This window comes from Chiloscyllium punctatum, chromosome 24 (genome assembly GCF_047496795.1).
Source record: "Chiloscyllium punctatum isolate Juve2018m chromosome 24, sChiPun1.3, whole genome shotgun sequence".
NCBI lineage: Eukaryota > Metazoa > Chordata > Chondrichthyes > Orectolobiformes > Hemiscylliidae > Chiloscyllium > Chiloscyllium punctatum.
The window spans coordinates 59581467-59604742 of NC_092762.1; the positions used below are offsets into that span (position 1 = coordinate 59581467).

The following is a 23276-nucleotide window of genomic DNA, read 5'->3' on the forward strand; positions in this document are numbered from 1 at the left end:
ATGGCTTTTATTTTTAAAATTTAATCAAGACGGATCTCAATTAAACATAATGAAGAAAGAACTGACTCTACTCCACCTTGTAGATTTATAGCAAGGTTACCTGTAAAATTATGCACTTATCTGTTTCTGTGCTATGACCTCTCCCAAACAGGTTCCTCCAAGATTAGTTGTGAATTTCACTGTGTTACATTTTCATAGATGCACTCTGATGTCCAGTGATAGATGAATTCAAACAGGCTGTAATTTTACTGTGTCAGTTAGCAGTGTAGGTTTCTTTCTCACTCTATCTCCTTCACTGATTATGTGCTGCCTGTTGTCTGTCCTTCTCCCTTTTAAAAGTGCCATTGTTTGACATTTTTTTTTCTTCAAAGTTCCAAAACAATGCAACAGCATATAAAACATTAATAGCTGCTCCTGGAATTTGAGGAAATCACCACCTTGACCTAATCTTCTTCAATCTCCTTGTCAAAAATGAATCTGTCCATGACAGTTTTGGCAAGAATGATGACTGAGCAGCTGTTGTGGAGACTAAGTGTCATTGTCACGCAGAGAACATCCTTTGTTGTATTATGTGGGATTACCACCACTCTAAATGGGATTATTTCAGATCTAGCAGTTTAACACTGAGCATCCATCAGGGACAATCAGCATTAAATGCCACCTGTGAGAGGGGGAAAGGTTTTTAAGAAAACGTCTTTCACTATTGTACACTAAAAACATCTGCCAGTTTGGTTACAAAGCATAATTGATTTTTGACTTTAGTAACATCAGCTTTCTACTGTGTTTATAATGAGGGTGAAGTTATGGAATGGAACTTATAAAGTTGGACAAGCTAGTGATCAAGATAACAAACAAGTGTTATTGATTAAAACTACAGTGTTGGAAATATTTAACAAGCCATCAACTTCTTGAAAAGTAGATGAAGATTTCATAGACTGTTCGTCAAGGCTGGATCTGTTATTTTCAAGTGTTAGCTATCAATAGATTTCAGTCATTTTCTTTTTGATAACCATTCCAATATTCTGACCTTTTAATTTACAACTATGTGTGTTGGAAAATATGTACTGGATATTGCACAAGTAGAATTCTGTCTGCATCCCAGAATTTGAGATCTGAACTATTGTGGTGCAATAATTTCCTATATTGCAATAATAGTAATAAAATGAATGCTAACTTTTTCCTAACTTTGTATGGACAATAGGAACAATGGCACTACTTGTAACAAATGGGAAACAAACCTTTTGGTATGCGTTTTTCTAATTAAGTGGAACAGCTCAGTGAAATGGTCGATTTGCACTGAGGTTTGTGCAAAAGCAACAACTGTTTGGCTGGAAAAAAGAGTGTCTGATGAAACAATAAAGGTATTTGTTGGTTATCATGTGCAAACCAGGCTCAATACAATTTATTAAAAAGGGAGGCAAAGACTAAAAGTAAGATGAGAAAAGAGAGAATTTGAAAATGGAGTATAGTTAACATAAAGCATAACCCAAAAACCATCATCTAGCATTTAAAATGTAAATGGATACTAACAACCAAGATGGGATCAATTAGCAACAAAGGTGATATATGCTTAAAATCACAGTGAAAAGCGAGAATACCAAAGGAGTTTACTAAGGAGGAGGTTTTTGATAAATGTTATAGGAGCAGTGATGGTAAATAATGGATGATGTAAAAATTGAGAGTCAGGATGTATCGAAAAGGTCGATTATGTTCAGAGTGGATAAGTCCCTGGTTCAGTTTACTTATTTCAAGGTTCCTAAGGGAAAGATAGAGTTTGTAGAAGGGCTTACCATAATTTGTTTGGTTTTCCCTCTGTATCAGGAGTGTCAAAAGATTGGAAAGTGGGAAATGTGATGCCCTTGTACAATAGACTGTGAGCATATCCTTACTAACTTTTGTCCAGCTAATTTGACATCAGTGGTGGAAAACGTTCTAGAAACTAGTCCAGGTGAAAAGAATTACTGGCTACTTGGTGTTGTGGACCAGACCAAGCCCCCTCAAAATATATTAAGAAGATAGTCTGGACCCTAACTTTTTCTTTCTTTCAAGGAAGTGTAAAGTTTTGTGTTTCGGGTGCAATTTGATTGGTCAAATTACCAAGCTTGAAACAAAACACACTCTATTCAATGACCTTACCTAAAGTATAGATAACGTAAAAATACAAGAAAAGAATCGGCTTAACTGTAACTCTTTTGAAATGCTTGACAGCATGTTATATATGCGCTACCACTAATTTACTGTTCCAATACAGTAGCTTCTCATAAAAACACCCTTGGCAAAGGCAAATTCAGTGAAATAGATTGTCTCACATGCAATTTGTGCAGTAGGAATAGAACCCCAGATTTTAGCTATGACAGGCAGAGAAATAAAAGCTTCCACTTCCAAACTTCAAGACCCCAGCAAATGCTCTTGAAGGCTACAATTAAAAGAAAATCCTGGTTGTATAGGAGCTTGACCCCACCCATTCAGGCTGCTTCTTCTATTCCAATATTTGAAAAACAATTTCAAGGCCTCACAAGCTGTTTACTTTGTTAGCTTTGGAGCAGACTGCTCGTCATGTTTGTCTCAATCTTTCTTCATTTTAAAAAAAAGACAAAAAATCATCTTTTAAAGTCAAAGTATTGTCACACTTGGCATGACGAGATTGATAAAGAAGAACCAGCATGAATTTGTACAAGATAGATTGTGTTTGACTAATCTAATATAATTTTTCTTGAAACAACAAATAAGGTTAATGAAGGGAATTTGATGTTGTCTGTATGGATTTTTTTTAAAAAAAGGATTTTAAATGAAGAGCCAGGATAAAAGCTGACTAACAGATTTGAGGCTCTTAGAATGGTTGGGTCAATGTTAGTTTGGGTAGAAAATTGACTTAAGACAGAAAACAAAATGGTAAGTACTTGTTTTCAGACTGAAAGGTGCTAGAGGTGTTATTTTCCAAGAATGTGTGTTTGGTCTACAGCCTTTGATATATTTGACTTGAATATTAGATAGCAAAGTAAAATTTCAAAAACTGACACCAAATCTGTGTGTACAGTAAAAATGATAACAATTGACTACAATATGGGACAGGCACGGTAGCAGAATGTGCAGACAAATATAATTTAATAGTTAAGTGTAGAGTGTTACATTTTGGATAAAGCATTAGAGAATTGCAGAATATACTTAGTGACGGCTGTAATGGGTGTCTGAGCCCAGAGGGGCCTGGAGATGTTATGTCCACAGAAGTTTGAAGATGATAAGACATTTTGAGAGACTAGTTAACAACACAAATGTAACTGTTAATAGAAATATTGAAAAGAAGAGCAGGGAATATATTCTGAACTTTTATGATGCTCTGATTAGGCCACAATTAGAGTACTTCATTCGTTCTGGTCACCATATTCTAGGAAGGATGCAAAGGTCTTTGAGAGGGTGCAGAGGATATTTAACAGAATGGTATCAGTCTTGAGGGAATTTAGCTGCAAGGTTAAATTGGAGACACTGGAGCACCTTGGAGCATAGGAGGTTCAGAGTGCACTTTTTACAACTTTGCAAGATGTAACAGTTTTAGATAAGGTGAACAAAGAAATGCTTTTCACATTAACTAATGATATAAAAATGAGGTGATGGATTTAAGATTGTATTAGAGATACAGATGCTGGGGGAGGGTTGTGAAATGTGGGGCAATATGAGCAAGAACATTTTAATGAAATGAATGGTGATGGTATGCATTACCTGTAAGGTGGTAGAAGTGGAGACAATCCATAATTTCAAGAGGAAATTTGACTGGCATTCAGGGACATGAAGCTGCACGGTTGGAAGAAAGGATAGAACATTTGGGCTGAATTATTTCATCAGTGGATAACATGAACTTGGGTTTATATTGCATTCTCATCACATCTCATCCTCAAATGATTTGTGTAGAACATGTTGTATTGTACAGTTGTTCCAGTTATGCACCCATTTTGTACAAAGCTTGTTTGTCCACTAGTAGTGAGATGAATAACTAATTAATTTGACTATGGTAAAAAGAACAATACAATGCAGGAACAAGCCTTTCAGCCCACCAACATGACTGGCCAATTTTTATGTTCTCTGCCAGGACTGATGAAAATAAGCATGTCATATTGCCGCCTTGACCACTTTATCCACATGTGTTGCCACTTTCAAGGAACTGTGGAGCTGAATGCCTAGATCCTTGTGTATATATATTGATGCTTCTAAGGGTTCTGCCAATTACTATATACTTTTCTCCTGCTTCGACTGTCCAAAATGTATCACTTTGCATTTGTCTAGATTAAATTTCACCTGCCATTTCTCTGCCCATATCTCTATCTATATCCTGCTGTATCCTCTAGCAATCTTCTCACTGTCTGCAGCACTCCCAATCCTTGTGTCATCTGTAAACTTACTGTCAGATATATATCTAAAATAAATTACAAACAAAAGGTTTCTCAGCACTGATCCCTGTGGAACACTACTGGTCATATAACCTTAGCCAGAAAAGCACCCTTTCACTGCTACTCTCCATCTTCTATGATGTAGCCATATCCATCTTACCAACTCACCATGGATCCATGTGACTTCACCTTTTGTATCAGTCTGCCATGAGGGACCTTGTCAAGGCCTTGCTGAAATCCAAGTAGACAACATCAGTCCTGCCCTCATCAATCATCTTTGTCACTTCCTCAAAAAATTCAATCAAGTTTGAGGGAAATGACCTTCCCTCCATAAAGCCATTTTGCCCATTGTTGATAGGTCCAAGTTTTTCCAAATGTGAGTGAATCCTATCCCTAAGAATCTTCTCCAATAATTTCCCTCCAACTGACATAAGGTTCATCAGCCTGTAATTTCACAGATTATCCCTGTTGCCTTTCTTAACCAAAGTTAGCTATTCTCAAATTGTCTATTACCTCTCCTGTGACTAAAGAGGATACAAAGATTTCAGAGAAGGATCCAGCAATTTCTTCACCTGCCTCTCTCAGCATTCTGGGATAGATTCCTTCAGTCCTGGGGTCTTGTCTATCTTTTAATGCTTTTCAAAATACCCAACACCTTTTTTTATATCAACACACCCGAGAATACCCATGTATCCAACCTGAGACCCACCATCCACCATGTTCTTTTCCTTTTAGAATACTGATATAAAATATTCACTAAGGACCTCACTCATTTCCTCTGACTCCACATATAAATTCCTTCCTTTGTCCTTGAGGGGACTTACCTGTAGTTAGAGATGAGGACTCATCCTGACACTTGTTGCGAAACTGGCTCAATTGTGTGTTTTTGTCTTGATTGTGTGCTGAAGTGAGCTTTGAACACTCAATTTTGTTTTAATGCTATCAGCAGGGTTAATCTGATGATTTACACAGGATGTTTTTTGCTGGGAATGTTGATAAAATATCTTATGTCATTTAATTAAAATTTGAAAGGGGCGACTGCCTCTTGTACATCTTTGTGTGCACAGACCTTGATTCCCTACTAACAATGTACAAACTTCACAACATTGTCACTGAAAAAAAATTATAAATGCGAGAAACTAATTCTTCAGTTATATGGAAATTATTCTTCAAAAGGAAGAGCATGATGATGTGGAAACAAGAAATAAGTTTGTATTTATTGTTGTGTGGAGAAGAGGACATGTCTAGCTTGAGTCAACTTTGAATTCTTTTGAGTATTGTTGAAAAAGATGTTTTATTTAAGGTTTTAGCTTTACATTCATCAGGACAATGTGCAACAAATAACATTGTAAAGAGAAAAACAGAATTTATGCTGAAATAAAAAGGAGTGCTAATTAGTTGGTGAGTGGACTTGGTAGAGGCATTGCCATAGAGAATGGATGAGCTAGATGATGACTTAGTTACTGGCAAGATTATGCCTTTGAGGGTGTTGTTGCTGATGTTGAATGTCCCTTCTATCTTGTTTCATTTTGTGATGATAAAGGTGTCATCTACGTAACGGAGCCAGATTTTTGGTTTGGTGGTTGGTAGGGCTGTTTGTTCTAGTCTTTGCATTACTGCTTCTGCTATGAATCCTGATAGCGGAGATCCCATGGGTGTGCTGTTGGTTTGTTTGTAGATTATGTTGTTGAAGGTGAAGTGGGTGGTGAGGTACAGGTCCACTAGTTTCATGATGTTTTCGTTGGTAATATGATTGATGGTGGCATAAAGTTCACCAAGGAGGAAGAAACCGACAACAAACTCGCATTCCTGGACATCACAGTCGAAAGAAAGGACAACGGAGAACTACAAACCTGCGGATACAGAAAACCGACAAACACTGACCAAATACTTAACTACACCAGCAACCATCCCAACACACACAAACGAAGCTGTATCAGAACACTATTCCAACAAGCCACCACACACTGCAGCACAGACTAACTTTGGAAAACAGAGGAGAACCACCTATACAACATATTCAAGAAGAACAGATACTCCAAAAATACAGTCCGCAGATTCCTCAAGAACAAATCACGACAAGCAGACCAAACCCTAACCACTTTGCTATACATCAAAGAAGTTTCAGAAATGACAGCCAGACTACTAAGACCCCTCGGAATCCTAGTAGCACACAAACCCACCAACAGTCTCAAACAAAAACTAACAAACTTAAAAGACCCTGTACAACCCATGGACAAAACCGACGTCATCTACAAAATTCCATGTAAGGACTGCCACAAACACTACGTAGGACAAACAGGAAGAAAGTTAGCCACCAGGATAATGAGCACCAGCTAGCCACAAAAAGACACAACCCTCGCTCCCTCGTAGCCCTACACACGGATGAAGAAAACCACCATTTCAACTGGGACAACACCTCTATGCTGGGACAGGCTAAGAAAAGACATGCCAGAGAATTCCTAGAGGCCTGGCACTCCAACCACAACACCATAAACAAACACATAGATCTAGATACCATCTATCAACCGCTCAGAAAACAAACAGGAAATGACATCATCACAAACCCCAGGAATCCCATCCAGGACAAACTTGTAAATAGAAAGCAGGAGACAACAGCTTCGCTTCACTTGGAGGTCGCCACTGATGATGTTACCTAGCCAGGTAATGAAACGTCTGGATATCAAACCTACAATTCAGCGAGCAAACCTACACCCTAAACCTCAACCTGAGCTACAAGCCTTCACAAACCTTGCATTGTCACATATACATAGGTACAATTAAAAGTTTTGTTTTGCGTGCAGTACAAGCAGATCATAACATGCAAAGTGCATTAGGGTAATAGAGCAGAGCAAAGAATACAATGTTATGGCTGCAGAGAAGATACACTATGAGCGAGGTCAGTATTAAATTTGAAATTTGAGGTCTATTCAGAAGTCTAATAACAGCGTGGAAGAAGCTGTTCTTGAATCCGTTGGTCTGTTCGTTTAAGCTTTTGTATCTTCTGCTTGATGGAAGAGGTAGGAAGAGATCATAACCAAGAGGGTAGGGGGGAGAAGTGTTTTTGATTACATTGGCTGCCTTGCTGAGGCAGCAAAAAGTATAGATGGAGTCAATGGATGGAAGTTTGGCTTGCATGATAGACCATACTTTCTTATGATATTGGGCAGAGCAGTTACATTATCAAGCTGTGATGCATCTGAATAGAATGCTTTCTATTGCACGTTTGCAAAAGTTAGTAAGAGACTAATTTCCTTGGCCTCCTGAGGAAATAGAAGGGTTGCTGTACTTTCTTGACCATTACATCAACGTGAGTGGACCAAATTGTTGGTGATCGTCACTCCGAGGAACTTGACGGTCTCGACCATCTCCACTCCATTGATGTAGATTGGGGCGTGCCCCCCTCCTTGCTTCCTGAAGTTCATGACCAGCTCTTCATTTTGCTGACATGGAGGGGGAGATTGTTATCATTACACCACGCCACCAAGCCCTCTATGTCTTTCCTCTATTTTGTCTCATTGTTATTTCAGATCTAGCCTACTACAGTGGTATAGTTAGCAAATTGTGGATGGATCTAGGACAGAATTTGGCCACACAATCAAATTGTCACAGGAATACAGTAAGTATAGTGTGGAAGCAGCATCTGCTGGAAGACAGATAAGCTGATTTTCTCTGGTTTAAAGTGACTTACTGCAGAGAACTGAGAGTTTCTTGGCTGTGCAAATCAGCTAGTGTCTCTTCTTGTCTAACCTAGTTTCTTTTCTGTCTTGTTCAGAGCTAAACTGTTCAAGTAACTGACAATCTATCACCTTGTTAATTTTGTAGGTAAAGGTCCTTTGTCAATAATAACTAGTCTTTAGTCCAAAAACCAAACCACTTCACTTGAAAGCAACCTCTCAACTCCAGTTTATCTCCACGTTGCTGGATCCCACAGCTACACAAACATTTTATAATAGGTATGAAATTCTTTTGTTTCAAAACATGCAACCACCCTTGTAAATCTCTGGATTTCAATGCAAATCCTTTTTGTTTCAGTTTCAAAAAGCAGAAAACTAAAAAGACATGGTATTTGATTCATTCTATATTACTGATCTCTGTCAGATTGCTTTACACCTGCCAATGAAAACAATATATCTCAAAAAAACAATGGACATATTTCAACAAAGCATGATATATAGAAAGGCAATGGCCGTAAGGAATTTGTTTGGTAAAGATGCAGAACTAAATACTGGAATTTCAGTTTTTTTAACATTACCTGATGGGCAGAATTGACCTTTGTTAAGCATGTCGAAAGTTATGTCATATAGAATGTACTTGGTTGTTCAGAATATCATGAATTTTCTTGGCTGCTGTAGTATAACTTTTCACATCTGTCAAAATGTGAGCAAAGTATTCAGAGCAGGTTGTTGTAGTAAGTGATGTCTGTATTCATCTGAGCGAACAATGACCGGTTTCATTCAACATAACAACTTACAAGGCACAGTAAGAAAGGACATGCCACTGAAGCCTAATAGACATTCTTAAATCCCACTGATCTGACATTACTATGACATATCTCCTTTCATGGATGTTCATGCTTTTGCATACATTCTTATTATTAGTCCTTCACTGCATAGATGAGCTGTGGATTTGCCTGAAGTCCCTCAGTGAGATGAAAGCTCTTACAAAAAAGACTTTTTTTCTGCTTTGAAGTTGCAGAGCATCCACCAGCAGGGAACAGCCTGAAGAAATGCTGTGTAATTGTAGTAACTTTTTGACAATGGTGAGTATATGTGCTTTAATGAGTATTCTCTTCACTTGTTCTGTATGCAATTTGACATAGGATGCATAAATATGTAATGTATGTATGAGATCAGAGGACCCAAATACACCATAGGGAAGTTGAGTAGATTTATCAGATGAACTATTAAGGTAGTAGTTTGCAGCATTTTAATTTCTGCTCCCATTCTATAATAATTATTTTAAAATTGCATTGTTTTTCTTTGCTCCTTGACAATTTTGCAGTTGGGTAAAGGGTGATTAACCTCTAACATATCAATAAAGTGCTAAACGATTATAGCGTATGTATCTTTTTCTGACATTTTATACAAGATAGACAACAAAATAACTTCCAATTGATAAAAATATTCCATAAATAGTACATTAAGCACCAGACATTTTCAGTCTATTTTAAAAGGAAGTTAAATATTGCCTTTCATTGAATTATTAAAATTCCAAGAGTAGGTTACTTTATGTTGTTTGATCATGCAACTTACATATGAGGTTGCTCTTGTCTAGAAAGGATGCTGTTGAACTTGAAAGGGTGCGGGAAAGATTTACAAGGATGTTTCCAGGATTGGAGGGTTGAATAGGCTAGGGCTTTTTTCTCTGGAGGGTTGGAGGCTGAGGGGTGACCTTCCAGAGGTTGATTAAATCATGAGTGGCATGGTTAGGGTGAATAGCCAAGGTCTTATTCCTTGGAAAGGATAGTCTAAAACTAGAGGACATAGGTTTAAGATGAGAGAGGAAAGTTTTAAAAACATCCTGAAGGGTAACTATTTTTCACACAGAGGGTGGAACGAGCTGCCAGAGAAAATGGTGGAGGCAGGTACATTGACAACATTTAAAAGACATGGAATCATGAATGGGAAGGGTTTAGAGGGATATGGGCCATATGCTGGTAAATGGGATTAGATCAGAATGGGGTTTCTGATCAGTGTGGACCAAAGGGTCTATTTACATGCTGTATGAATCTATGACTCTGAGTAATTGTTTGAATGCAAAAACCTAATTTCTATTTTTCAATTTCAATCATGTTTTCTGATCTCCACTTGCATTAAATATACTGGGTTCAATACCTGTACTTTGAATCAACTAATTCTAACCATCCAGTCAAGCAGCAAGAATAACACAATTTTCCACAGCGCATCCGAGAAATTTCCTGGGTTCCTGCTTTTTATATACACCCCACTTCCGGTTTCTAGAACAAGTATGAACATGATTGGTTAATGCCCCATGAGTGAGTAACTCTGGCACCAAGGAATTGATGCATTTGGAGATGCCAGAAAAAGTTAACAAAGATTTGTTTAAAAACCTTATTTCTACTTGACCCCCACTTAATCACAAATTAAAAGATTAATCGTGATCTTACTAGGTACCCTTGCATGCCATTGATGATGCTTCCAAATGGCTGTTGGCTATTGATGTATGTGCTTGGATGGTGAATATTTAATATTCAAATAGAGATTGATGCATGCTTTATTTAACAAGTGTCATGCACATATCAAATTCTGTATGTTCCCCTCCCAGCCTAATTGTGAGTAGAAGTGTCTGGCATCATTCCAGTACTCTGGGGAACATCAGCACATATGTAACAGAGAAATTGTAGATTCCAAATGAGACCCTATTCTGTTGAGCCCTGTTTTAAGTAAATTTTCAAACATGTCTTGAAGTAATTAAATGAAAATAATAGTTTATTGAATTTTGACTACATGAGAAACAATGGTTTATTTTCTTGTATAAAGAGAGGAAAGTAATGACAAGGTGCTGGATAAGTGACATTGTCCCAGAACAAAGCCTGGATATCTTAAAGCAATGCCACAATGATTTGGGGAAAAAAATATGAATCCAACGATCTACACTGGAGTGTTCGGGGGAAATTAGGATAAATTGAACCATGAATTAAAGGATTTTATCACAAGACAAGAATTTCAAATTGACTGCATTGCGAAACTGAGACCTATCATTGTGATGGTGCAGGTTCTGTTACAGGCAGCAGAGAATTTAAACAATTTAATTTTACGGAGGGTGGATAATGGAAGGTAATTGGATTGCTTTGGTTGTGATCCGCTGAGTAACCAGACAAAGGCAAGAGAGACCACCCCAACCTGGAAATAGAGGAAAGTCATCAAAAGAAAATGGCTGCAGTTAACTATATCAGAGACTTCAGAGAAAGGACAATTAAGAAAGAATGCACAACAGTAACAGATGGTTTGGGATGTTGATTTCGGATTCTCCCACAGATTCAAACTGGAGAAGTTCAGACAATAAGTGAACACAAATATGGGAGACAAAAGCAGTCCAGTGATGCTGGAGAAGAAAAGGTTTAAAATAGGATGGCAGTTAGTGAAGACAGGAGCTTTTGAAAGTAGGGTGGTGAAAGTAGTTTTTGAAAGGGAGATATTCCATATCTAAGAAAAGGAAGCAACTCACAACGTCAGTTAACATTGGACCAGGACAATGCGTGATGAAGTGGAGGTTGGGTTGTATGGGCAGCAGGAAGCTCTAATAGAAGTGAAGTTTACAGTACAATGTAGAAAAGATGGGAGTCCAAGTAGAGACACTTAGGAGGAAACTAGGAGTATAGCTGACAAGGGAAGCAGCAAAAACAACTGAACAGATGCCTTTTTTGGTGACAAGAAATCTTTAAACTCTTTAATAATGTTGGGTGCAAGAAAAGAGGCAGTGGAAAATGAGTCTTACGAAAATTGTTGATAGGAGAAAAGGAGCCAAGTGTTTTTTTATGTTGTTCAAGATGGTCCTTTCATAGATTATAGAATCCCTACAGTGTGGAAGCAGGCCATTGGACCCATTGAATCCACACCAACGCTCCAAAGAACATCCCACCCAGGTCCAATCCCCTCACTTATTTTGTTGCATTTCCCATAGCTAACTCGCCTCACCTAAGTCATTCCTGGACACAATGGGCAATTTAGCATTGCCAATCCACCAAGCCTGCACGTCTTTGGACTGTGGAAGGAAACCGGAGCACTTGGAGGAAACCCACACAGACATGAGAAGAATGTCACCTGAGGGCGCAATCGAACCTCGGTCCCTGGCGCTGTGAGGCAGCAGTGCTAACCACTGAGCTAACGTGCCACCCCAAACAGAAGAAAATGAGGCACAGTAAAATTTGATGTGGTCAAGCCAGATCTGGTGATTGACTGTGTTAATTAGGTGCTAGGATGCTTGCTTTCGTGTTTTTTGATTTGAGGGAGTCAGATGGCATCATGTGTAGTTCTTAAGATAGGTGATATACGTTTTGATGGGGCATTGTTTAAAAAATCTTTGCATTCATATTGAGCCTTTCATGTGCTCTGGACATCTCAAAGAACTTTACAATCAATGTTATACTTTAATGTAATTATTCTTGCAATGTAGCAAACATGGCAGCTAATGTGTGCACAGCAGTCTCATACAAACAGCAAAGTGATAATCACTGGATGATCATTTTTTTGTGATGCGGATTGTGGGATAAATATTGATCAAGACATTGTACATGACTTCCCTATTCTTTTGACATATTGCTGTGGGATTGTGACGTCCAAAGCTTTGGTTTAATAGTTCATCTGAAAGACAGCACTATCCACAGTGCAACACTTGCTCAGTTCTGCAGTGGAGTGCCAGCTTTCATATTTGTGTTCAAGTCGTAGAATCATACAGAACAACTTATCCATGCCATCAGATATTTGAAATTAATTTCGTCCCATTTGCGAGTATTTGGCCCATATCCCTAAACCCTTCCTATTCATATACCCATCCAGATACCTTTTAAGAATTGTAAATATATCAGCCTCCACCATCTCCTCTGGTAGCTTATTCTGTACACACACCACCCTCTGTGTGAAAAAGTTGCCCTTCAAGTCGCTTTTAAATCTTTCCCCCCTCACCTTAAACCTATCCCCTCTAGTTTGATGTGGTGTGGTAGTTTATGATGCAGCCTGAGAATGCTATCAACTGACCCATGGCTTGCTTCATTGTAGCCATCAATTGAGCAGACAATTGTCAAGCAAATAGAAGGCTAAGATTTTGGAATATGGTTGTAACAGTCAGTTAGTTTTTGTTTTTTATCTGGGGTAAATAGAGATGTCTGTGATAAAGGTCAGTGATAAACTTGTTTGTCATTAAAGGCACAGGATGCAGTATGGTCAGGAGGTGGTTAATGATTATGGGCTGGAGAGTTTTTTTTTATGGATTGAGAGAGTTGGGAAGGTACAGCATGCAGAAGAAATAGAAATGGAGCATGAGTGTGAATTGTCATACTGTGGCTTAAGAAGAATTAAAGAGCTATAATTCTGTGAGAAACTCAGGATTAGACTTCATAGATGGCAAGGAGTTTAGAAGGGAGCTTGAGAAGTGGAACAGATTTAAATGGTTGAATGAGGACATAGCAGAATATTTGTGGGAAAGGTTAAGCTGTGAATTGGTGCTTAGGAGTTTGGATGGGACAGGCAAGCCAAGTATAACTCAGGTTTGTGCCATTACTGAAGATGTGATGTAAAGTGTGTTTCATTGTTATAAATTCTGACTGCTGTAACATTCTGTTTTGTTTTTAATAAGTTTTGTGTGAGCTAAGGACAATATGGTTTCAGTCTGTACTGCTGTGAATTACATTCAAGCAGTCATTTATGCTTTCTTAAACTTGATTTTATAACCTCCTCCAGATGTGTGAGTGAGTGAAAAGTTTCCTACACAGCTTCCAACTCGGGCGTTTCCATAATGTGACAAATAAAATCCATTTTCTTGTGTAATGCTGGCTGTCTGCCTTTGTTTGAGATTCCAATTGAATTGTGCTTCCAAATCTACAATTGTTTAAAAACTCACTGGAATGCATTCGGGAAAAACTCTACTTATCTCAGGTTAGCGACACCCAAATGTAATGAAGTTGATGTGATTTAGCCAGCCAAAACTGTGGTTTATAGTGGACAACTTTGCCTTCACTGCAGACTCAACGTTAGTTTGCTTTTTCTCCATGAATGCCACTTGTCCCACTGTGATCTCCAGCATTTTTTGATTTCAGTTCAGATTCCATTATCTGCAGAGATTTGCTCCTACTTCGAGAGAATGATTTGGTTGGGGGTGGGGTAGTGCTAAATTGTCCCATCTGATTTTACACAGATGTTGGAGTAACTAATGATTCAACCAGGCATTCCTGTAGCTTTCAGTTTTGTCACAAGGGCCATTGGAGGCAGTACTTTTATAAAGCTTTAATTGGCAGACATTTTCGTAGGCCTCTTTAACCTTAACAAATTAAGTCATAAACCTTTGCTCTGAATTTTCCGTGACAACAAAGTCCCTGATTACATAAAATGATCTCTAATGGATCAGATATGCATACCATAAAGAACTCAAAAGCTATTAGAACCAACGAGCTTCGATAGTTTTTTTTTTGTTTAGGTACAATTCAACTCCTTGTTAATAGAAACTTCAATTGTACTCTGGAAAATAAAGATAAGCATATGTGAAATATTTTTGTGTCACATTTTTGGGAAAACTTTTAATACAAATCAGTGATTCTTGGCACTCCTATCTAAAGCCATATGTCTCTCTTTGCTCTTTCCTATCCCTACTTCTGTGTAAATTTTAAGATTGCAAGCGACAGTAACAAAAGGTACACTGAAAAGGATGGAAGTTGCAACTTTTAGAAGCCTAAGTCGAACATGTATGGTGGAAAGAAAGGAGTGTCATTCTTTCTAAACTGATCAATTTTAATGGATTGTAAGAAGATCTTTTATTGCTGATGCCAATGTTGCAGCTGCCTCTTACATAGAATATTCAGCAGTTAAACAGGCTAGCTAGTCTATATTGATGATGTACTCCACCCGAGTCTCCTCCCATTCCATCCATCTTATTGCAACTTTCTTTTTATCCTTTTCTCACATACTGTCTGGTTTCCTTTTAAAAAGTATCTGAGCTATTTGCATACAACCATTTCTGTGGTGGTGACCTCCACATTTTAACCGCTTTGTAAATAAAAAAATTATCCTTATTTCCTTGTTGGATTCATGGTTAACTGTTTTGGATCTTTTGGACTTTGCTTTCTTAAATTTCCCACGAGTGGAAGCATTCTTTATTTCCATATATGGGCTGCTCAACTCATTCATTTTTTTTTAAGATCTCAATCACATCACCCATAAGTTTTAATTAAAGATTTAATAAAAACAGGAACAACTATGGATGCTGGAAATTAGAAACAAAATCAGAAATTACTGGAAAAGCTCAGCAAGTCTGGCAGCATCAGTGGAGAGAAATCAGAGTTAACATTTCTGGTCCAGTTCTGAGGAAGAGTCACTGGACCCAAAACATTAACTCTGATTTCTCTCCAGAGATCCTGTCAGACCTGCTGAACTTTTCTGGCAATTTCTGTTTTTGCACCTATAAGGCCTCCCTTTTCCAAAGAGACCCAATCTATTCAACATTTCCTGGTAGCTGTAATCCTCTTTTTTTAAAAAAAAAATTACTGATGGGACATGGGTGGCACTGCCTTGAACAACATTTATTTGCTGTACCAAGTTGCCCTTGTGTTGGTGTTGACAGCATCATATCGCAAGCAGTCTTTATCTCCAGGAAAGGAAGAAAAAGATTACAGAGCATTTATCTTGTTTTTATTACAGTTATTCCTGTTGCTATTCATACTCAAATAGAGCAGTGTGAATTTAAAGTGAAGCAGTGATACAATTGACAATGTTTCAAACGTTTAGCAGTTCTGGCATGTTTTTTGTAAACCTTTTCCACTCATTCTCCAAGCCCTCTTTCTTTTTGATAATATGAAGACCACAAGTGTGCACCTTATTTTAAATATAGTCTGACCGGAGTTTTATGCAAGTTTTGCTATTTTTTTCATTTTGTATTTTAAAGTATTGTCCTATGATATTGAAGAGGAATAGATCAACAGGATCTTGAGATGACATTCAATACTAACACAAACTCTAGGATAAGAGAATTTGATTTTATGGGTAGATATGAATAAGTGTGTGAAATACCCATATTGAGAGTGGCAGTACAAGTTTTACAGATGTGAAGATGGTAATATTTTGGTAATTGGGACTATTGAAGGGAATGAGAGAAACGATGTAGCAAGTCAGTAGATAATGTCAGAAGACACAACTTTTTCAAATTGTATACAAATCTGGTTAAAGAACATAGGTAGAGAAAGGGCTAAGGTCTCTTTTTTGAAGCAATAAGCTATGGTGAACATTGGTGTACTGGAACTCACTCGTTTGACTTATCATGCTCTGGGGAATTTCCAGAGTTTTTCTGAAAATTGGAAATCCTTTTTATAGTTTTGCCCTTCTTAGGAATTGGCATTGCAAGTGATGAAAATGGATGATTCACACACTTTGTGGATACTTCCAAGTATTCTTTTTGCAACTTAGTTCCCGATGTGTATTATCGTTACTTTGCCCTTTAATGAAGTAGGATAGTCAAAGGTTGTATACTGTGTTAATGAGGTTTCATTATACTCATTGCTGATGAGGAAACTAAGCTTTTCCAAACTATATTGAAAGCATTGGTGTTCATAATTTTTTTTCAGGTGAATGTAGGAACCATTAACTCCTTGTTGCCATGACAACAGGTGACTGCTGTCATCTTCCAGGATCTCTTTGTGATTGTACTGGCAGTGCCGCCTTTTCTAAGACGGTAACAGCGGCTGATGCAGGGCGACCACAGTACATCGCACAAGTAACAGCAAAAAATGGACGCCTACTGTCAACTGTCATTAAGGCTCTAAGCACTCAAAGGTAAATGGAGGTTAAGTGCTCATATGAGAAACTACAAGTGCATGTGCCCTTTATTGTTGCTAGTGTTTTGAGCATGTTATGAAATAAGCATATTGTCAACATGTTAGAGACTATTATACCTGTCAACAAGGCCTTTTTTCTCTCTGCAGCTTTTTGGAAGACCAAATTGCATGTCTGTTGGCTTGAGGTATTACAATAAGCTTTGGTAACTGCAGGATTCCATTTTTTCAAAATTCGTTCATGGATGTTGCTGGTTTGGTCAGACCTATTGCCCATTGCCAACTGTTTGAGGTCAATCACATTGCTGTGGCTGTGGAGTCACATGTAGGCCAGCCTAATTAAGGAGTAGGTTTCCCTCCTTTAAAGGACAATAGTGAACCAGATGGGTTTTCATAACAATCAACAGTGATCACAGAGTCACCATTAGGCCAACTTTATAATTCCACATTTTTATTGAATTCAAATGTCACCATGTCCTCAGAAAGTTAACCTGGGGTTCTGGATAACTAATCCAATGACATTGCCACAATGCCACTGCTTCCCCAGTGTTAATCAACATGCCAATAATCACGAGTAATCTGCTGCCTGACTCTAGTTTTTCCACCATCTACAAGTCAGGAGTGCGACAGAAAACTCTCCACTTGCCTGGATGAATACACCTGCAGCAACACACATCCAGGACAAAGCAGCTGCTTGACTGGTACCATATCCACAAGCGTCCACATTGTTTCTGATACCTGGACTTTAGGGCTCAAGTTAGAAAATAGAACAGTACAGTACAAGAACAGGCCTTTTTGGCCTGTCATTTCTGTACTAACCATTTTGCCATTCTACATTAATCTCATCTGTCTCCACATGATCAATATCCCTGTATTCTCTGCCTGTTCATACACCTGTCTAAATGCTTCTTAAATGTTACTATTTGCTCGGAGAGGTGGTAGAAGCAATCACAATGTGTCCCAGGCACCCATCACCCTCTGTGTAAAAAAGACTTGCCTTGCAATCTCCTTTAAACATTCTCCCTCTTTCCATCAACCTATGACCCCTAGTATTGATATTTCCACCCTTAGTAAAAGGATAGTAAAACTATCTACACAAATTACACAAATTAGGCCTGTTTTCTCTAGAATTTAGAAGGGTCAGGGTGATCTAATCATAATTCAAGATAGAGTTATACAGCATGGAAACAGACTATTCAGTCCAACCATCACAAACTAAACTAGTCCCACCTGTCTGCTCCTACCCCATATCCCTCTAAATCTTTCCTATTCTATTAACAGGAAAAGACAGGATAGATATAGATAAACTATTTCCACTGCTTGGGGATTCTTGAACTAAGGGCCATTGTCTGAGAATTAGGGTCAGACCATCCAGGAGAGATGTACGGAGCATTTCTATATTCAAACAGTGGTAGATGTTCAGAACTCTCTCCACAAACAACAACGGATGCTGGATTTGTTGCTAATTCTAAATCTGAGATTTTTTTGTGGAGCAAAGATATTTAGAGACTTCGACCAAGGGCAGGACTTTTCATTCAGTCGTGGAAACATCACTGGCTAGGCCAGCTTTTATTGTCCACCCCTAATTGCTCAGAGGGCAGTTAAGAGTCAACCACATTGCTGTGGGTCTGGAGTCGCATGTAGGCCACACCAGGTAAGGATGGCAGTTTCCTTCCCTTAAGAGTATTATTAAAACCAGATGGGTTTTTTTTTTTGACAATCAATTCATGATCATCATGAGACTGTTAATTCCAGACTGTTTTTTAAAATTGAATTCGAATTCCACCATCTGCCATGTAGGATTCAAACCAGGGACTCCAGAACATTCCTGGGTCTCTGTATTAACAGTCAGTGATAATACCATGGTGGTTTATGGAGTTCATCTGCCATAATTGCATTGAATAGTGGAGGGGCTTCAAGGGGCTGAATAGCCTACACCTGTTGCTATGTTGCCGACCACTAGTGCTCAGTAGTATTAGTCTGCCCCATTTACAAGATACACTCAGAAATTCACCAAGGGTCCTTAGACAGGACAAACCCATAGCTGCTTGTACCTAGAAAGATAAGGTCAACAAGTACATAAGATCACCACCACCTGCAAGTTTTCCTCCAAGCTGTTCACTATTCTGTTTTGGAAATATACTGCTATTCTTTCAGTGTTGTTGGTCTAATTTCTGGAACGCCCTCTCAAACATCATTGTGAGTCTACCTATAACAGACTACAATGGTTCAAAAAGGCAACTCACCACAACCTTCTCATATGCAATGAAGGATGGGCACTAAATGTTGGGCCAGTTAGTGATGACAACAACATTGTATGAATGAGTACATTTTTTAAAATCAACTTTATATTTATATTGTGTCTTTAATATAATAAGACATCCCAAGATACTTCATATTGCTATAATAAAGCAGAAACACTGTATGCCACATAAGGGAGACATTAGGTCAGGTGGCCATAAACTGGGTTAAAGAGAGAGGTTGTAAGGAGGAAAGAGAGTTTGAGAGGTTTCAGGAGGGAATTTCTTTGATAGCTGAAGTTATGACCGTCAAAATCACATATGCTTCAGAGGCCCAAACTAAATTAATACAGATATCTCAAAGTTGCAGGGTAAGGGAGCTTATGGTGGAAAGGGGAGAATCTGTGAAACAACAGATTGTTAAGGGATCTTCCTGTCTCTTTTTTTTTTTGTTGGATTTTTTTAAAGGCAAATACTTTTCCCTATCCCCCTCTTCCCTGTACTAATGCAAATTCCATGTCTTCAAATGGTATTTTATCAGTATTTGCTAGGCATGATGGGAAAACAGGATAATGCAACCAATGCAACCTGACGTGTTTACAGAATGACAAAATTGTCAGCATGTTAATAGAGTTAGTCAGAACAGGCGAAGTTTCATTCTTGGTGGGATGGAGTTATATAGGCTGTAGCTAAGATGGGGATAGAGGGGCTCCAGCAAATGGACTGTGATTAAGAAGTAAAATTTAAGAGCAAGAGCAGCTTTGTCGATCTCTTGAAACTTGGTGACAGAACTTGAGAAAGGGGAAGATTAATTTTACAAGGCCCATGAGGAAGTACAGAACATCAAAGGGTTGCTATATGTAAGAAAGTTTCATGGTTAGTTGGAGCTGGAATGTGAGATGTGTAGATGCCATGTTTTGTTCGGGGCATGAACTCTCTGAGCTTGAAACTGCATATGACCTACTTTGACAGGAGTTGTAGTAAAGCAGAATGTCCAGGTGCCAGGTGTCTCTGGTAGATGGAGTTTCATTTAGATAAATGTGAGGTGCTGCATTTTGGAAAAACAAATCAGAGCAGGACATATACATGTAATGGTAAGGTTCTAGGGAGTCTTGTTGAACACAGAGACCTTGGAGTGCAGGTTCATAGTTCCTTCAAAGTAGAGTCGCAGGTAGATAGGATAGTGAAGAAGGCACTTTGTATGCTTTCCTAAATTGGTCAGAGTGTTGAGTATAGGAGTTGGGAGAGCATGCTGCAGGTGTACAGGATGTGCAGTTCTGGTCTCCTTCCCATCGATAAAATGTTGTGAAACGTGAAAGGGTTCAGAAAAGATTTACAAGGATGTTGCCAGGGTTAGAGGATTTGAGCTGTAGGAAGAGGCTGAATAGGCTAGGGATGTTTTCCCTGGAACATTGGAGGCTGAGGGGTGCCCTTACAGAAGTTTATAAAATCATGAGGGGCATGGATAGGATAAATAGACCAAGTCTTTTCCCAGGAGTGGGGGAGTCCAGAACTAGAGGGCATAGTTTAGGGTGAGAGGGGAAAGATAGAAAAGAGACCTAAGGGGCAACTTTTTCACGCAGAGGGTGGTGCGTGTATGGAATGTGGTGCCAGAGGAAGTGGTAGAGGCTGGTACAATTGCAGCATTTGTAAGGCATCTGGAAGGGTATATGAATAGGAAGGGTTTGGAGGGATATGGGCCAGGTGCTGGCAGGTGGGACTAGATTGGGTTGGGATACCTGGTCGGCATGGACGAGTTGGACCGAAGGGTCTATGTTTCCATGCTGTATATTTCTATGACTCTGTGACTCTACAGACCACATTTCAAGTTCTAGGAAGTGGTTTTCTTCTGGGCAAGCCAGAGGCACATGGACAAGTACATCATGAGGACGCACCAATGAAGATTTCTCCTTCATGGAGGAAAGAACATGCCCAACAATGAAGATAACTACTTTTCATCTCCCATTGGAGCTTGCAGTTATGCCCCCTCTGGGTCACCTAATTGGTCACCTTTGCCTACTGAGGACAATGAGTTCAAGTGGTATCCATACAGATTCATGGTGTTGAGCTGTCAGCCAAAGCCTGGCAAGGTTGTACTGCAGACTTCCATCAGTTGAATGAGAATGCTCTTACATATAGACCCTTCACATGAAGTGAGGTCAATGGGTAAAAAAATCCACCCACTAACTTATTTTCAAAGCTGAGTTAAGTTTCATCATCTGGTATCCTGACCATAGACCTGGTCCCTCTGGCATTCACCATGTCAAGTCCTCTCAAGATCTTGTATGTCTCAATCAGATAACCTCTAATTCTTCCAAACTTCAGTGGATACCAACCCAACTGGTCCAAACTTTGCTCAATGATAATCTCTTAATCCGCCCCCATCATGGCCACTTCCACAGCCACTTCCGCCCCTCAATTCTCATGCACCACACGTGACATCACTTCTGCCACTCACATCATCGCTGATGTCACACACTCAGTGACTTCCGCACCCCCTACTGCCGTGTCTGCTAAAACTTCCTCCCCCACCAACGCCACTCACCTGCGTTCTGCTGACACGCCTCCCACAGATCTCACAGTCACCATCCCCGCGCCCCAGAACCCTGAGGGGAACACCACCCCTGCTCATGACTCCACCCCCATTACCCCCACCACCACACCCACTCCAGTTACAGGCTCCGCCCCCACTCCCAGTTCCACACCCACACCAGATCCCAGCTCCCAGCCCTGCCGGGTTTTCACCATCCCTCCAGACCTCCCCCTCACTGAGGACGAATGATCAGTCCTCAGCAAAGAACCCACCTTCATTCCCCTCCACCCAAGCATCAACGAATTTAATACACGCCGTGACGTCGAATATATCTTCCGCTGCCTCCGCGCTTACTTTCACAATCAGGACTCCCGCCCACGTTCCGAGCACCCCTTCACCCACCTCCAACACACTGCATTCACCTGGACACCCCACACTGGCCTATTACCTGCCCTCGACCTCTTCATTTCCAACTGCCGCCAGGACATTAACTGCCTCAACCTGTCTACCCCCCTCCCCCACTCCAACCTCTCACCCTCACAATGTGCAGTTCTTCAATCCCTCTGCTCCAATTCCGACCTCACTATCAAGCCAGCAGATAAAGGGGGCGCAGTGGTAGTCTGGCGCACTGACCTCTACACCGCTGAAGCCAGATGCCAATTCGAGGACACGTCTTCCTACCGCCTCCTCGACCATGACCCCACCCTCCATCACCAAACCATCATCTCCCAGACCATACAGAATCTCATCACCTCAGGAGATCTCCCACCCACAGTTTCCAACCTCATAGTCCAGGAATCCTGCACTGCCCGGTTCTACCTCCTTCCCAAGATCCACAAGCCTGACCACCCTGGCTGACCCATTGTCTCAGCATGCTCCTGCCCCACTGAACTCATTTCTACCTACCTCGACACTGTCCTATCCCCTCTAGTCCAGGAACTCCCCACATATGTTCGAGAAACCACCCACGCCCTCCACCTTCTCCAAGACTTCCGTTTCCCCAGCCCCCAACGCCTCATCTTCACCATGGATATCCAGTCCCTCTACACCTCCATCCGCCATGACCAGGGCCTCCAAGCCCTCCGTTTCTTCCTCTCCCAAAGTCCCCAACAGTACCCTTCCACCGACACTCTCATTCATTTGGCCGAACTGGTCCTCACCCTTAACAATTTCTCCTTTGAATCCTCCCACTTCCTCCAGACCAAAGGGGTAGCCATGGGCACCCGTATGGGCCCCAGCTATGCCTGTCTCTTTGGCTACGTAGAACAGTCCATCTTCCGTAATTACACCGGCACCTCTTCCTCTGCTACATTGATGACTGCATTGGCGCCACCTCGTGCTCCCACATGGAGGTTGAGCAATTCATCAGTTTCACCAACACATTCCACCCTGACCTTAAATTTACCTGGACCATCTCTGACACCTCCCTCCCCTTCCTGGACCTCTCCATCTCCGTTAATGATGACCAACTTGACACCAACATTTTTTACCAACTCACCGACTCCCACAGCTACCTGGATTACACCTCTTCTCACCCTACCTCCTGCAAAAATGCCATCCCCTATTCCCAATTCCTCTGCCTCCGCCGTATCTGCTCCCAGGAGGACCAGTTCCACCACAGA

The 23276-nt window shown here is 40.0% G+C and overlaps 1 protein-coding gene across 1 annotated transcript in view; it reads left to right on the forward strand.

Annotated features, from left to right (window-relative positions):
* The window catches only part of marchf2 (membrane-associated ring finger (C3HC4) 2), a 60496-nt gene that overhangs the window by 15640 nt on the left and 21580 nt on the right, over window positions 1-23276 (forward strand). The window contains exon 2 of the mRNA XM_072593937.1: window positions 16675-16882. Coding sequence (XP_072450038.1) covers window positions 16707-16882 — 176 coding nt within the window. The 5' untranslated portion in view covers window positions 16675-16706. The remainder of the gene's footprint in view (window positions 1-16674; window positions 16883-23276) is intronic.